The sequence below is a fragment of the Odontesthes bonariensis genome, chromosome 6 (assembly GCF_027942865.1).
Source record: "Odontesthes bonariensis isolate fOdoBon6 chromosome 6, fOdoBon6.hap1, whole genome shotgun sequence".
In the NCBI taxonomy this organism is placed as follows: domain Eukaryota; kingdom Metazoa; phylum Chordata; class Actinopteri; order Atheriniformes; family Atherinopsidae; genus Odontesthes; species Odontesthes bonariensis.
In genome coordinates this window covers 38374421-38391541 of record NC_134511.1, presented here as the reverse complement: position 1 = coordinate 38391541, position 17121 = coordinate 38374421, and the positions used below count along the sequence as shown (strand labels likewise).

General features: G+C 38.0%; 1 protein-coding gene across 5 annotated transcripts in view; it reads right to left on the bottom strand.

Moving 5' to 3' along the window:
- The window catches only part of mctp1a (multiple C2 domains, transmembrane 1a), a 135914-nt gene that overhangs the window by 93450 nt on the left and 25343 nt on the right, over nucleotides 1-17121 (bottom strand). For all 5 annotated transcript variants that reach the window (XM_075468735.1, XM_075468737.1, XM_075468736.1 and 2 more), the window contains exon 2: nucleotides 504-624. In XM_075468735.1, coding sequence (XP_075324850.1) covers nucleotides 504-624 — 121 coding nt within the window. The remainder of the gene's footprint in view (nucleotides 1-503; nucleotides 625-17121) is intronic.

Genomic DNA, 17121 nt, shown 5'->3' with positions numbered 1-17121 from the left:
AGAAAGTTGTCTATAATTGACATAGAATTGCAGGCATCCATTAAACTTCTATGATGTGCCACTCTGCTGTCTTTGGCATTTCTAGATATTCATCCATCCATTATCTTCCTCTTATTCAAGGTCAGGTCATGGAGGTACAGGTCCAGGAGAAAAACCCAGACATCCCTCTCCCCAGCAACACGGTCCAGCTCCTCTTGGGGGATACCGAGGCGTTCCCAGGCTATATGGGATATGTAATCTCTCCAGTGTGTGCTGGGTGTGAACCGCAGCTTTCTCCCAGTTGATCTTGCCCATAAGGCATAAAGCAGTTGAATTGTCTGAGGATATTAGCATTCCGGGTGTCACAGTGTGCCGGTGACAATTCAATTTAGAAAGAAACTGACGAGGATAGGGTCACTTTCATTAGGTGGGACAGATAAAGGCCTGAGTGAGCTCTTCAAACTGTCTGTCCACATAAACCTCAGTACTAATGAGGTAAGAGGAAGAATAAACAGATCTCCTACCTGTTCGATCTCTTATGGCGAGGTTTTTCCCTTTCTTTAGAACAATATCCAACTGGTACATGGCTGGAAAAGGAGGTTGCGGCAGGAGCTCTGCATTACTAGGCCCAACCATGTTGATGCCCTGTGAACACAAGAAGTTCACATTTACAAAAGATATAAGAACAAGTTATACAGATACAGTGTACACCAGTTCAGTCCAGATTATTCATTTATATTTTATAACTATTATTTATATCTAATAGAGGCCAAAAAGTAAAAAAAAAAAAAAAAAAAGGGAAATTAACAAACAGAAAGGAAAGACATATGACAGACAAACAAAGTCAGAAAAGTAGCGAACTTAAGCTATTTACTTAAGCTTATTAACTATTTAAAAGGCTTAGGGAATGTTGTACTTTAAATGTGCATTTTCATATATACACATATAATCAGCACACAAAAGGAGGCATCAGACTCTTGAGAATCTCAAAATTACATTGCGATTCCGACAGTCAATATCTGAATAAATACCTGAGGACATTCTGCTTTTTGGTCTTTAATTAATTTGAAGGTAATTCCTTTAATTGCATTCTAGGTGGGTATATGTTTGCTGCTCGTGTCCAAAATGTAAAAAGAAAATGATGCTGCTGTAAGGAGAAACGATTCATGCATTGGAAAATGTCATTGTGCACTATACAATATACAAGTATGCTGCATGATATACTTATAACTAGCCTCCATGGCAAACCTCCCAGCAGGAGTGTTTTGGACAGGGTCATCTCCTTGGTTTTGTATGTCATGCTGTAGCTTTAAGGTCTGAATGCCCACTGGCTTGAATGTAGAAGCCTTTTTGCAAGCCACACAATGAAGCAAACTAACATCTGAGACCCACAAGTGGGCTTTCCTACTGGAGCTTTTCCACATTTTCTTCCACTGCATTCAGTCATCTCTCCTTCCATTAGATAATCCATGCGAGGGCAATCCTGTCATATCTCACCAGCTATCTTACTTGGAGCTGAGGCTAAGAATAACTACAGAAGAAAAGACTTGAGGGCCACCAGGAGACTGCTAAAGACTAACAAGGCTACAGCACAAGAGGAACTCCTATTAAGAAGAGGCAAAGAGCTTGAGTAGGGTTAAAAATGAGTGAGGGTGAAAATGACAAAATGGAGAGAGAAAACTTCTCATCAACACAGGCATCGCAATGCGCCTCTTAATGAGGCTGTCACAGCCTTTCCTGTAACTGTTGACAACACTGTTTCCCTCCAGAGAAATGGCTGACTGCCTTAAAATATAAACTAGTCAAAGCATATCAGGCTGACTTTTGTGTTTGTGTGCTCCTTTCTCATCTTTAATCTGGAGCACCAGGCATTCATTTAATTCAAAACAGACTTGGAAAACTGATTTTCTGGCTACAGTGCAACTTTCCACTTTGTGACAGTTTATCCCAGATGCCTAAAGTCTAGAGAAGTTGATGCCACCTCTGGTTAAAATAAAGCTTTTTTTAACAGTAAAGATTTAAGGACGATTTCTAAATGTAACTCCACATTGTAATGCTTGAGAAATGCAGTGCCATATCAGAGGATACTCAAAAAGGGAGCCAAGACTTTCTTAGTAATAAAAAAATCAACCCATAAAAAGAATCAGAGATCAGAGATCACCTTTATGCAGTGAAATTCCTCAAGATAAATCTATTCATTTATTAAAATTATGCACAATGGAAGAAGAAATGTGCAAATTGCTTCCAATGTTTCACTGAGTAGCATTGTTTTCAACTGTTCTCACACACCTGTTAATGCATTCTAAGGTGCATCTCACTGCGTGAACAAAGTGAACATTATTGCCCTGATCCACCGACAGAACATAATCGAGAATCTGAGCCCTACAGAAAGTTAATATACAATTAATACATGCTTGTAAAACACCAAAAAAAAGAGGCCAAGGGAAATGAGAAACTGGTGTTGAATATCCACTTGAATATTAGTATATTAGTAAATATAACTTTTCATTTTGCATACCTTGCATATTACATGAGTCATGTCCAGCTTCTTCTGCCCATAAACACTAAAATCCAAAGCTCAATTGCTTTTTTCTTTTTTTTTTTTAAGTATTTTTTTGGGCTTTTTATGCCTTTATTGGATAGGACAGTGGAGAGAGACAGGAAGCAGAGAGAGGGGGAACAACATGCAGCAAAGGGCCGTCCGATTCGGGACTCAAACCGGGGCCAGCTGCAGCGAGGACTATAGCCTATTGTTCATGGGGCGCCTGCTCAACCCACTATGCCACAGACCACCCCCAAAAGCTCAATTGCTTTAACTGAAGACTGCCAAACAGACTAGACTAAAGGTTTTAAAAATAGTTTTTTTAGATAATTGTGAATCGATTCTGAATCTTAGAAAATAAGAATGATAATGATAGTAATTGTTTTATTCATTTATTCTACCACGCCCTTGCTATGTGTTCTACTTAGTTACAAACTATGTGTGGCATAATGGTGTTACAGGAACATGAGGGTGCAGCACTGTTCACCAGCAACAGTAATCAATCCATGGAAATACAATATATATACTCTAAAATGAATATCACTGTGATTTATCTTTTATCCATTTCCATGAAAAAGACATTTTGGTAGCAAGTGCATTTACTTGACAAACATCTGGAGAAGAAATGTGAGCAATCAGGGATGGAGACGAGCTGTTGTAGAATTGGATGGGATAAACTTTGGGTTAACAGAGCATTTATTCACTGTGACTAAAATCTGTGTGTGTGTGTGTGTGTGTGGGAGGATAGAGCATACCTGGGATTGTGAGCGTTGCACAGTGTGCCTCTTGTAGTCACTGTTTGTTAGTCAGATTCATAAACAAAAATCCTTTAGGGTTAGGGGGCATGGGATTTGAATCTGATTTGCTTACAGCACACGCTGTTTCAGTGAACAATCGTGGTAGTTAGAGTCAAGGATACAATTTTTGTGGAAACTCATATGGACAGCAGTACAGACATACACACATTATTGGTCTTGAAACAGCTATTTTGTTCACTGACTGTCCTTTGGGACACACTCAGAGCAGAAAAATCAACCTTTATGCCATCTCCTGAGTCCAGTAGACCTCGGACCACACCTCAGCTGAGACGGAAACATACCTCAAAGACACAGTGCACACACACCTTCAGAATGACAATAATGGAGGAGAATAGAGGTTATAACCAAGGTCCCCCCACTCCACCTGCTCTCCGTTTCATGAATCTTTGAAGTTGACAAAACCAGTAAGTTTAAATACACGTGTAGTAGAACTGCAATTTCTTTGCAATGCAATGATTCTGTTATAACACAGGATACACATAAAATATGTAAGATTACAATTATCTGTTTCTGAACACAATTTTTTGATAAAACTCCTTATTAACGTGGTGCATGCTGTATATAAATTAGCCTAAAATTCAATGAGATCATGGGTAGTGTACACATGTGCATGTGTGTATACATGTCTGCAGGAATAAATAACATCAAGCACCGCAATGAAATGCAAACTGGAGTTCTCTCATCGATCCAGATGGATTCAATGAGCAGAGCACTTTATGTTTATATAACCAACCTGCTCATCAGCATTGTATGGCGTTAAGCTATTAACGGTCTAGAGATGATAACTCACTTTATCAGAGGCCTGGGGTAAACAGTAGGAATGGTTACTGATGACTGCTGTGCTTTCTAAGGTTGTGCTCTCGAGCCCCCACTCTGAATTACACCTCAGAGATTCATTTAACACACACTGCTCATATTTTAGCTGATCAATCACACATAAATAAAACAGAGTGAAACATTACGTAAGTTATATTAAACTGACAACCATTTATTTGAGCCCATAGTTGAAACTGATAAGCCCAAACACAATGGCAAGAAATGCAGGACACTGCATTACACAAACAATACACAAACAAGAAAAAGAAAAATACCCGGCCGGGGTTAAGCAAAGTTATTGTGGGTACCCTGATGGCGCGCGATGGAGCTCATACCGTCTATTGACCTGAAGCGCTTACTCACAGACAGCCGACAAGGTAATCCACCTCGTATCCACAAACGCAACATCCACCGATGTCACCCGAGTACCGACTCCATGACCATCCAAGGCAATGGTTTTCTGACATGAAGTAGCCTCCTCTGTTGGTCTTAACACCGCGACCCGGTCTTAACAGGCTAGTGGAGTCTCCGTAGTTGGCCGTTCGTTAGATAGATTATCCAACTGTCAGTGTCAAACGGTAGAAAGTATCCAACTGTCAAACGGTAGAAAGTGAACTAAACTTCTCAAACAAAAACATAACTCATGAACTGAAACCAAACGGACACAGAAAGACAGTGTGTCGAACTGCTCTTTCTCCTAAACGTCTGTAGTTGACATGTTGACTTAAAAATAACTAATTAAACTCTTTTCCAACTCCGTATCGAAAAATGTCTCTTCCGTTAACAATCCCCTCGCACACTCTCCCCTCCGTTCCCATGACAACCTGGTTACCCTGTCAACCGAACAGCAGGCCGTATAGGAAGCTATAATACTCCGTCAACAAAATAAAAGTTCATATAACAAGTTGTCTACAATGTTAGAAATACAATACATTACATTAGATGCTTATTAAAACTCTTATTTAAAACATATATTAGTGCACCAAAACATATCAACACATACTTGGCTTTAGCCAATATTTCAGGTGTGTTACATTTACATTGAATAATCCCTGGAGAACAACACAGGACAGTGCCCGTGCCCGAGCTATTCGGCAACATGATTCATGCAGAAAAAGCTCGGAGAGAAAAGGCACAAATGCAAGACAACAGGAGAAGGAGGCGCAGTCAGGCAGTGAAGATGAAGTGTGGTTTTATTATAACGGAACATAAAGGCACAACTACACAACACACAGCAAACAGAAAGTAACACGAACAAAAGAAGAACTAGCTAACTTCAAGACTAACTGAGAGAGTAACCTCAAGGAAAAGACGACAGAGAACCACAGGATAACCGCAACAATGAACTGGCAGGGAACAGTGAGAGCCAAGGAACATTTATGCTAGGAGGGAGGATTGGATGAATAGGTGCAGGTGAGTAATGATAATAAGGAACAGGTGGTAACTTGGAGATGGTAGAAAGGCACCTGATGATACCTATGGGTAATAGCAGAATCAAATGACAAAAAAAAGCCAGAAAATCTAAATCAAAACTGGACAAGCAACTAAAAATGACTTTGTCGAGAAAAATGGGGTTTAACTTTGCAGTGCAGATAGCAATTGCAATGTTGGATTTTACCACTATCTCAAGAGGAGCAAATGATAACTCGCTCTTGCAGAACACTAAAAGACTCCAGTTAGACACTACTAGTTATAGATGCTGTTTATAGTCTAAGAGGTAGCGTATTAAAGTGTTTGGAGTAGATTATGTTGAAATACTGCTGAGAGAGATGTTTGAATCCTGTAGATGTTATAAATCCATACAAACCATTTAGTCAAACAGTTTCACTTCTGCTGACTCTTATTTTGCACTGTACAACAGAACTCTCACAGATCCACACATACTGTATAATTTCAAAGCTTGATTAAGGTAACAGCTTTAGTAGTATAAAGAGAGATATCATTTAACATAAAACCAGTAACAGGTAGTATGAAGCAGATTGGAACTGAACATGAGATATTTTAGTCATTATCATTAAACATTAAACTCTAAATGCAATGTGGCAAACGATAGAGTTGGTCATCTAGTAGCTCATAATATTCCATTCCTTTCCAGCACTTAGCTTGAACAGGCGTCCGTGGCTCTTTGCCAGCAACGCACTCACATCCCACCAATTTCCACACACTGACAAGAGTGCTACCCAGACTCTGGGAGAAGATGCTTGGCCAATTCACATGAAATATTTGATCAAGTGAAGGCTACCTATGTGCAGATCGAATCTAGACTTTGACCACAACATTCCCCAATTCCTTGCTGCCTGAACTTTGGGTTTCCTAGAAGGGAGCAGTATATTCAGAGGATGACACTAACTTCTCTGTTAGGTGAAGACTCAGAGCCTACTGGTGGGTCCTACAGTTGTAAAGAGGCTTTTGAATTGCTTGTATACCTGCAATCCATAAGAAAGATCCCTGACACACTAGGTATTTATCTGGTATCTGATACCAGCTGTCACGTATTATGTAGGTAAACAGTAAATAACTAACATATCTGATCTTCATTATCAACCACTTTTTTCTCATACTGTACCTCCTTTGTTTCAAAAACTCTACAGACATTTCCACAAATAACTTTCCAAAGAAACGCACACAGCTTTTTAATATATAATTCCAGTAAGAAATGTTTGATTGGTCTCAGATATATCTTTAATATATTAATTTATAGGTAATAGGGATCATAACATTTACAAAATTGTATATTATTTGGTTAAAATGTACAATTGCTTTAATCTAAATGTCAAGCTTTAAAGTTTGACTTTGACTATTGCTTGACAAAAGTGAAAAATTGATTGTTTGAATGTTTCAATTTTACATTTAAAAGTAAAAAGCAGCACATAACAGAGCTGCCAAGAAAAGCGCCCTTTTGGGATATCAACCATAAATCCTAATTTTATCCGGGACTACCTGTCATAACAGTTGAGTCTTCATGGAGGATGAAGCCTGTAGTTTGCCCTGGGCACTGTATGGAGCCAGACTCTCGTTTCTCACAGGGATGGCAGGTCATTTCCAGGCTCTGCACTTCCATTCCTGCATAACAATAACCTATTTCTGCTTTCTCATTAACAGGGACATAATGGCAGTTCTCCTTCTGTTAGTAGAGGAGTCACTTCCTGCTACCAAATGAAAAACCTCAAGTAATTTCCTCTTTAAAAGGTAGGAAGTTCTGTTCATTCATTTTTGCATGAAAAATTTGTTTTTTAAGAACATTCTAGCAAAGGAATAACTAAATGTCTCGTTTACTTGTGTCAAACTTTATCATTGTTTCTACAAAAATCACTTTCTTTTTTTTTAAATCAATAGAAATGCAACAATAAAGTTCCCAGGAGCTCCTAAAAGCCATCTGGAATCTGGTTTAAATGTTAAGCTTTGCTAATGCACACTAATCAAACCACGTTATGAGTCTCTCAAATGAAATGGGACTATCTAAATATAACTAATATTGATCTTATGGGGGGCAAATAATCAAATTGATAGAACCGTTTAAATGATTCCAAAAACTAGGAAACATCAAAAACACACAGAAACACAAAGATGCAGTTTGGTGAAATATGTGATCTGGGTGGCACGATGCCGGCAAAACAAAACAATTTGTTCACATGCTCTGAAACTAAACACTCTGAAAAAAAAAAAAAGTCAAAATACAAATTGGTGTATCGGCTGCAAACTGCCAAGAGTTTTGTCGTGGCTTTAGTTTTGGCAGTCCGACCAAATTAAATAATTTAACAAAGACCAAATGAACAAAAAACATTTCCAGGACTCTAGTCAAAATCTAAACTAATTTGTCTTTATTTGTGTTCTCATCAACTGATACAGCGGTGTCTTGTTCAGGGACGCAATATTTGACACGCAGCTGTTGACAGATGCACTTCGGCAGTCATGTTTGTCGATAGTGAGATGGATGATCCTGCTTTCTACACCATGCTGTTAAACTACACCGACGTGATGATGCAGGCCCTTTATTCTGAGGTCATGAGTGTGTCTGGAAGTAAAATCTGATTACATTTCAGTGGCCCTCCCTTGCAGTTCATTAACAGTCTTGAAACTAACCTATAATTACTGTCTTGTTAAAGATATTGATAAGAGCAGGGATGAAAACATGCATATGCTTGAACTAATGCATATTAACATGCAAACATAAAATAAAACAATAAATGAAATTGGAATTATTAATAGGAGCAAATGGCAAATTCAAAATAAATTATATTTCATGATGTAAAGAAGATGTTTGCCTAAATTGTATTTATTGTGTTTTCCACCATGAACATAAAAATTGCATGAGCCAGGCTAATCCAGTGATCTCCTGACTTCTCTAACGATTCATTTTCTACCACACGGCCTTTTAAAAGCTTTGCCTGCTCAGAACAGGTTGGCATCCATTATGTAGGCATCAATAACACAGGTATTTCAAGGTTTACAAGACATGTAAAGACAGCATCAGACATTAAACATCTGTACAAACAGGAAAAAAATAGGATATGCATTAACTGGACTACATTAAAGGGCATTAGTTTTACCATTTCCTTTTAACTCTGTAACAGACAGAGCTTAAACACTGACCCAATCTTCTAACTTAAGTAAGATGCTTTGCAGCTCCCACTACGTACGTATTTGACACACAAACAGTATGGCACACGGAGCACACACTGTAAGGAAGGCTCTTGAGGTCTGCCAGTGAAACCTATTGAATTGCTAGAAATGCATCTTTTTTGTAGTCACTCTAATAATAGAACATACGGGGGAGGAAAACAGTGTAGGAGACTGAGGTTGTTTCCCGCTGTATATTTCTTCAAAACCTTCCACTGCTTTTGTGCAAGTCCTACATAAATTTCTAATGAACTGATGTCATTATAACGTACAATATAAAAGCTTTTTCTTAGCGTTTAAGATTTACATCCATGTGCATTTTGAAAGTAACTCACAGCCAGTAAAACCCGAATAAACAAAATCCTCTAACGTTTACAATGAGCAGCACTTTTCTGTGGTGACAATGATGTTAAGAGTAATAAAGAAAACAATCCTTTTGATGAAAAAATTCCCTTAGCTATCATCCTTCAAAGAATTACACAATTAATATAACCTAATTGTTGCACTTAATCGCCACATTACTGACTGAGATGCATTTCCAGTCAGCTTTAGTCACAGATCCTAAAAGTGTCAGCAACACAAAGTGTCATCATTTCATCAGTGACATATGAACCCTGTTTCACTACCATTGTCATCCCTCCTCCCCTCCTAATTCCACTTTTTTCCTCTCTCTTTCAAAAAGGCCTCATGATTGAATCAGTCTCTCAACAACACGTCTTTTCGAATGCCTGTGACTCGTACTTATTTTGATATGCAAATATTCTATACGTGTAAGTAAGTATCACACCATGCAAGTCACAAAACCTTGAGAAATAAAATGCAATGCATTAGGCTGTCCTAGCCAAACAGGTACTCCAGTAAATGTCATGGTCTCAGGACCAACTACTGAGGATCTTGTCTCCTGAGTATGTACAGCCAGGAAATGTGTAAAGTGAAATTAAACAGGGTCAGTGAAGCATAGTGAGTAGTCAGCCAACAGCCACTCAACTACATAATGAGCTTTCTTTGGTGTTTTCTTTTCTTCATAATAGGTAAGCAGTCTGCTGTTCAAAGTGCAACCTTCTTCACTCTCTGGTTCCCTACTAAATTAATTAATCTTCTGATGCAGTAGGTGAAATGACAGCTGAAACACTAAGTTATGTGTTTGAAGAGGTGCTAGGGTAGTCGTGTCAACAGTGACAAACTGTATCAACCCACAAAGCGTGTGGAAAACCTACAGTTTTGTTACAAGGGGAAGTTACAGTAAGCTTATTGTAATCATGTTAGGTTTATGTAAAGGTAGCATGGATTTGAAGGATTCAGTAATCTTTCCATTTTCTATGCAATAAACTCCTCCTTCACCATAAACAACAGTGAGCTCCTCACTGACCTGTAGTACTGCACCTGTTGATCAGGTGAATAACTTCCAGAAGATTATCATCTTATAGTCATCAGCATGAATCCATCCATGATCAGAATCAATACCTCTTTATACATATGTTACATGAACATACTACTTTTGGGGGAATGAATGACAACACTCTTAACTAAATGATAGCTCTTGTGTAAAATTGCTGTTTTACTGTGAAAAATTAATCTTTCATAATCCAGAGGATATAATTACAAGAACAAGCAGAGGACATTAATCTGATAGACGTGAACACTAGTGTATAGCACGAAAACTTGGAGAAGTCCTTACAAGGTGAGAAGGTGTTTTTGTACACATATTTTTGCAAATAGACTATTATCCGTGGAGAGCCCGTTGAGCTTGTGGAGGAGTACAAATACCTCGGTACCATATTTGACATGTTCTTTTTTTTTTTTTCATGTTCTGATGCCAAATCACAAAATAGCACTCTGCTTATAGGTTTATATTTCCATACATCCATCCATTTTCCTGTGCTTACCAAAAGTCAGGTTGAGGGGGCAAGAGGTTCAGGTTTTTGCTCTGTCATACATATTCCCTCCAGGATGTTTTGGGTCCGGGGTTTCCTCTCGATGTGGTTCCCCCTGGAGCACAAGCTCTACACTCCCTGTATAAGGCTGATCCCAGACACCCTCCAAAGGAAACTTATCTCATGCACTTGTGTCTCCAATCTCATTCTTTCTGTCTCTACCTAAATCTTGTGACTACAGGTAAGGGTTGGCATGTCAGTAAATGGACCAGTAGATCAAAAGCTATGCCTTTTGGCTCATCTCCTTCTTCACCACAACAGACCAGTGCAATGCCCTCAAAGTCTTTCTCACTCCATCCTACCATCTCTAGTGAACAAAATCCTGAGATACTCGAGGCAAAAACCTACCCCCAACCCAGAGGAGCACGCCAAACCTTTTTCAGATAAATCTAACTGACTAAGAGCTTGACTAAGTTAAAGAAAAACAAAAAATTCCCAATTCTCAGCTTTGACTTGTCGTAGCTTACAATATGGCAGAAAGCCTTTTTTGGTTTGTTATATATGAAATCCTGGTTGTCTGAACCTAAATTTTTAAGTAGTATTATTGGTGCGCTGGCATTCAAAGGCAGACATGCTCAATCATGACATGGACTGACTATTTTTTTCATGATCAGTTTATATAAAAATCTCATTTGGGCATGTTAAATTGAAAATATGAATTGAACATAACTATTTGTGCTGGCCATCTGTCAAAAAAAGGTCCCGAACAAAGCACTTGTAGTGGCGTATTCACTTAATAGCACTAGTTGTGTATTATGCTGCTTGTATATATATATATACTGTGTGTGTTCCTCTGACAACCTGAACAGTGCAATATACATACATCCTGCCAAAGTGGGTTGGGATATTTGCTGAATTATCCACACCTTGATGTCAAGCTTATAGAAGAGCAAATCAGCTTTTACTGTCCTAGGACACAATGATGGAATTATGTAGGTTTCAATATACATAACTATTCACTGATTAAAATGAAATAACAAAAAAATAAAAATGCATTTTCGCTGGAATTATTATCACAGAAATCCCTTTCAAAGACAACACTATATCAAGGATTGCTTTTCTAGAAAACCTGACACAATCTCCTTATATTTTAAAAGATTTTTTTCTGAAACCATCTAAATTATCAATCCAGTGCCTTAAAGTTTCAGTGCATGATTATGTTCAAGCTGTGTGTACATGGAAAACAAGACCTTGTTAACATAAAATAACTATGGTAAGCCTTACATCAGAAAGTGATGACAACATGAGTTCCTTTTATAGAATGTCACCTGCCTGACAATAAAGGAGCTGTGACCAGTTAACATTATGATCATTATCATCCTTTATATGATGATCAGCCTATCTGTCATCCTAGCTGTCCTCTCTGTAACTCTGAAAGCTCTGACCTTCATACACTGAACAGTAGCCCAGTTTCCACTGTTCCATGCCAGCTGTGTGAAGACCCTTCCTCCCAGTTGTACCAGATGTCTGAGCTGGGCAGCACGGCTTGACCTACATTGGTTTATGATGGAACACTGGTTTGTGTTTGGGGGATGAAGAGAAAAAGGGTGAGTCTCTTTCCCTGGTTCATCCCATAATTTGCTAGATTAAGTTGTAATCTTTGAGCGTGTATACATAGTGTGTATGTGATGTAAACCACTACCTTTTCCAATCTAATTTACAAATCTGACAACAACTTGTTCATTGAGTTAAAGAAGTATCTAAAAAACTGATTTTTTTCAAATAGATTATTGTACATGTTTTATCATCTTTCTTGCTAGCTCTTTCCTCTTGTGTCTTTTGACACCTTGCAAGTGATTCATTATTTAGTGGTACAATCTGTGGGTTGTGAATGCATGTTTAAATTCATTTGAGTCAGACACAATCTATGATGTTTGTCAAATGGAGGACAAGGCTGTGAAAGTAGAAGCATGACATTAAGCCTTTCCATTTTAAGCCCTTCTTGTAAAGTATTCACGACACCAGATAAACAATGCAAAGCTAAATTTGTAGTTTTAAAGAATTAGATGGACATGGTTTTTGTATGCGGTCAGACATGTCATGACAAAACAAATTTGGAATTCAATTTCAGTGGCAGTACGGCTTCTGGTTATGTGGTACCAAGTCAGAGGGATTTGTTAGCTGGAAATCCCTTTATTCTGGTTACAGATGTGACATGCCAGATGCTCATGATTAAAACTAAACAAAGTCAGTCAACACTGTTCAAACCTAGTGCATCACAGCATCACTAGAAAAATGTCTCTCTCAAACAGGAAATGGGTTGTTAGGGTGGCTACCAAACCACCCTATCAACCCATTCCTCCGTGAATTCACACGTGATAAATGATGTGACAAATGTCATACACAAACTTGCCAACCATTAAGTAGAAAATGTTTGAGAAACAGTTCCCGTCTGCTGTACCTGACAGCTACACAACACAGCCGTTCTCCATAAATAATGAAGAGGAAATATCACCACTGAGTGAGAGGTAGAGGCGGAGGAGTGGGGAAATCAGGGAAAATGGGAAATAAAACGTGAGATTGATGAACTCAAAACAGCAGATAGAATGAAAAGCTAGACAGCATAAAAAAATAAAACATGTAAATGTAAACAAGTAAATAGGTAATGGAAGTGACAGGCAGACACTAAATAAGAGTGAAAAACAAAAGCCAGTTTCTCCCTCACAAACACAAAAAACATATTAGCAGGATGCAGAACATAAGAAAGCTTTTCCTGTGTTTGTTACCACCCAGTTTGGTGCGGTGATGAATGAAGCCAAGAGCATCAAGTGTTGCTGACATGGCAGACAGACAAGCTGGTCGCCCTGCTGCCAACCCAACGTGTCAACCAGGACAGAGTCAGTGCCAATCTGAGATCACGCTGACACGACTCTCAAACAAAGCCTTGACCAGCTCTGCACAGAGCGCTGCACATACATCAAGAACATGTTGATCTCAGCTTTTGTTTGCTGGCTAAGCAGCTTCACAGCAGAAACAAACCAGTTCAAAAAGATCACCAATGAACTTTTATCTCCCACCCAGCACAACCATGTGCATACTGTATACAGTAATGAGGGGTTTAGTTTTCCGTATCTTTAAAAATCTGCTACTCTATGGGCATCCCTGTTACAGTTTTTCTCTATTGGTTTGGCTCATTTCTTGAAACAAAAATTACATTCTCAAAACTCTAAGATCAGTTGGCATAACACTCTTATAGTTCAGCACAACACCATAGCTAACCTGCAAAAGCTCATATCTCTCCCAAAACTGTTCACCCATGCTTCAGACCTGATTTCTTTCCCATGAAAAGAGTCAGTGCCACCTAAATTGCAAAGATCTTTCTCAATTGCCTAGGCTCATTTCTTGAAACAGACCGGACGTTTTCAACACTCTTTAGTACTTTTTGCAAAACTAAACTGAATGGTTCAGCAAAACACCATGGTTCACCAGCAAAAGCTCATATCTCCCCCTAAACAGTTCATCCATGTGTCAAAATGAAGTTTCTTTCTCATTCAAATAGTCAGTGCCCCCAAAATGCATTGTCCTTTTTGCATTGTGTGAGCACTACAAGTCAAAATGTTTAGATGTTTTGTCACTATGGCATAGGACTACCTAAAAGAATACAATAGTGTATAAAACTGAAGGAAAAAAGTTTCACAGTAAGAGTAGCCTCAAAGCACACACAATACACTCATACCAACCATTTTTATTCACACAAATACTGTGAAGTACGTAACTTCCATACAGTATAGTATTGTAGAAGGAAAAGAAAAATATACATAGCACACATGCACTGTAATATAAACACAAACAAAACTGTAAATAAATCTGCAGCTTACAGAAAACACTATAGCAACACTTTACTGGTCGCTGTCGTCCCCCTCCCGCTCACCCTCCCCCTCACCCTCCCCCTCCCCCTCCCCCGCCCCTCCCTCATGACCACTGTCCTCACCCTCCTGGCTTTTCCAGACGTTGCTGTGTGTCTGGCCACAGATTCTCATCAACATTGTAACGTATATTTTCCCTTGCAATGCAACGCGGGAAGAAACGCTGTGCATGCCGCAACCATCCCCTACACTGATCTCCTGTAATGTCTAAACATGCAGCGTCCGTTGCATGGAGCAGGGATCTTTGGTCTTGAGCATGATGCTCATACACTCTCCACCTCCAAGCAGAACTCCTCAATAGGATTAAGGAAAGGGGAATAACATGAGATTCTATATGGTATTGATGGTATCATGTTCTTGGCCCATTTTGACAATTGAACAGATTACTGTGCATGTGATGATTTATACAATGAAATCATGCCGACATATTTTGGATAGAAGAACCATTAGACCAAGAATCAACTAATCAGTTCAGATCACCAAAATCTATTCACTTGGAAAATGTGCTAAATGTAGGCAAACTGTGCAAACTGTAGGCTACTTGTACTTAATATTTTGCAGAGATGCACTGAAACAATTGACACATGTATTAAGACAATTGCAATTTGATGAAAGCAATGAGAAATGCCATTCTGTTGTGAACAATTGCGAGGTGGTTTGGAGATTTGTCCATGTTATTTTGATAATGTTATTTCTGTTTCAAGAAATGAGCCAAACCAATAGAGAAAAACTGTAATGTATTATCAATTCTTATCTTAAAACTATGAATGCTATATCATCGATTGCTCATATATTATTTTCAAAATTAATTAAAAAAGTTAAAGTGCCATTAAATTAGCAGCATAAATCCAAACCACAGTACAACTTTAATTTAAAGTCCTAAAATAAATACATATAATTTTTCCACACTATAAGTAAAAAATTCAAATAGCAATAGCTTATTATGAGTGTAACTATGTTATTCATACTCACAGTTATTAGTGCAACTTGATATATTGTTTGTATCATGTTCTCCATGTAACTGCTACAACAGCAAGTGTTTTTCCACAATGCTTTCCATATTGTTAATAGAAAAAATAATGTGAGTTCCAGTCAGAAAAACAACAGTATATGTGAAACAGGGAGTCTGGGAGCAGAGAGAAATTTGCAATTTATTTGACTTCCATTACTTCAATCTGATCTGTTCCCATGCGGTGCAATGAATCATGAAACATATTACTCCATAATAAACTATATCTATGTGAAAATATCAAATAATTTTTGAAAGGGTAATGTAAGGCAGACTTGATTAGATAAAAAACGTTGGTCTTAACAGTTGGTCGCTAGTTTGGTTCATAATGCAAAATGTGGCAGTTTCACAATAGGGCTCAAAAATGGTAAAAATACAACACTTGTTGGGATCCAAAATTGTTACACACCCTAAAACCAGAAGATGTCTATAATTTCATTGTGTTGACTGTCACACATGCTCTAAAATTGTAAAATTGCTACATTTTCAACACCACAAAAATGTTACATGGTTTTAATGTTCTTTGCAAATAGTATCATGCTTTTGTTTTCGAGGTAGTTTTTGACACTTAGAGGTAGGGAGGTAGGAGGACATGTGGAAGGTGGGGTTATACCATAGAGTGTCATCCCAGGGAACCCAGTTTGGGCCCCATCTGACCAAAGATTTTTCACTTTTCAACTTAGTCATGATTGGATAGGGTTAGGTATAAAAAAAATTCCTGGTTAGGGTTAGATATGAATAAAAACATGGCATTGATTAGTGATTAAAAAAACAAACACATGATTTGGCTTAAATATTATAAAGATTCTAATATTTTCATGGTCACAGGTTGATGTTCCATGAAAGCTCCTATATGCAGACATTAGAACCTCACATTTATTGTGACACTGCTGCATTTTGAACACGTGAACAAATAAACATGTTTCTTGTGAGAATTATTGAAAAGTTTGTTGACATGATTTAATCTGTTGGGCTCTCTTTACTGTATGTGTATTTCGTTATCTGTTTGGGTACTATTCTTGGATAGTAGACTTATGAAAAACTTCATGTTAACCTTCTAAATTATTGCTGTCCTGTGTATAATTCATTTGTATAGAAATAATGTTACACTGTATTTGTATACAACTTGCTGCTAGTCAACACTGCTATAGCTTGTTACTAATAACACGTTCTGATCCTGACTTCATATTCTAGACCTTATATACATCCTATTTTACTAAATGGTGTTCCCAAAATGTGAATACAAAATAGCGTGAAATTAAAAATCTTGCGCTTTTTACATATCTACAATTTCACTAAATTCATGTAGAACATTGTTATTTTTTTGTTCATTTTATCTCTTACATTACAAACATACAAACAGTGAAATATCCTTTTATCACTTTTTAGTATTTCATGGGATATTCTTCCTCTTTTTGCTATCAAACCTTCAAAGCTCTTGGAAGATTAAGCTTGCTGACAGTTTAATGACATTACCTGGAAAATGATAAAGTCATTCTTGTCAGAATTAAATGTCCCAGAAAGCTCAACCTCCCCT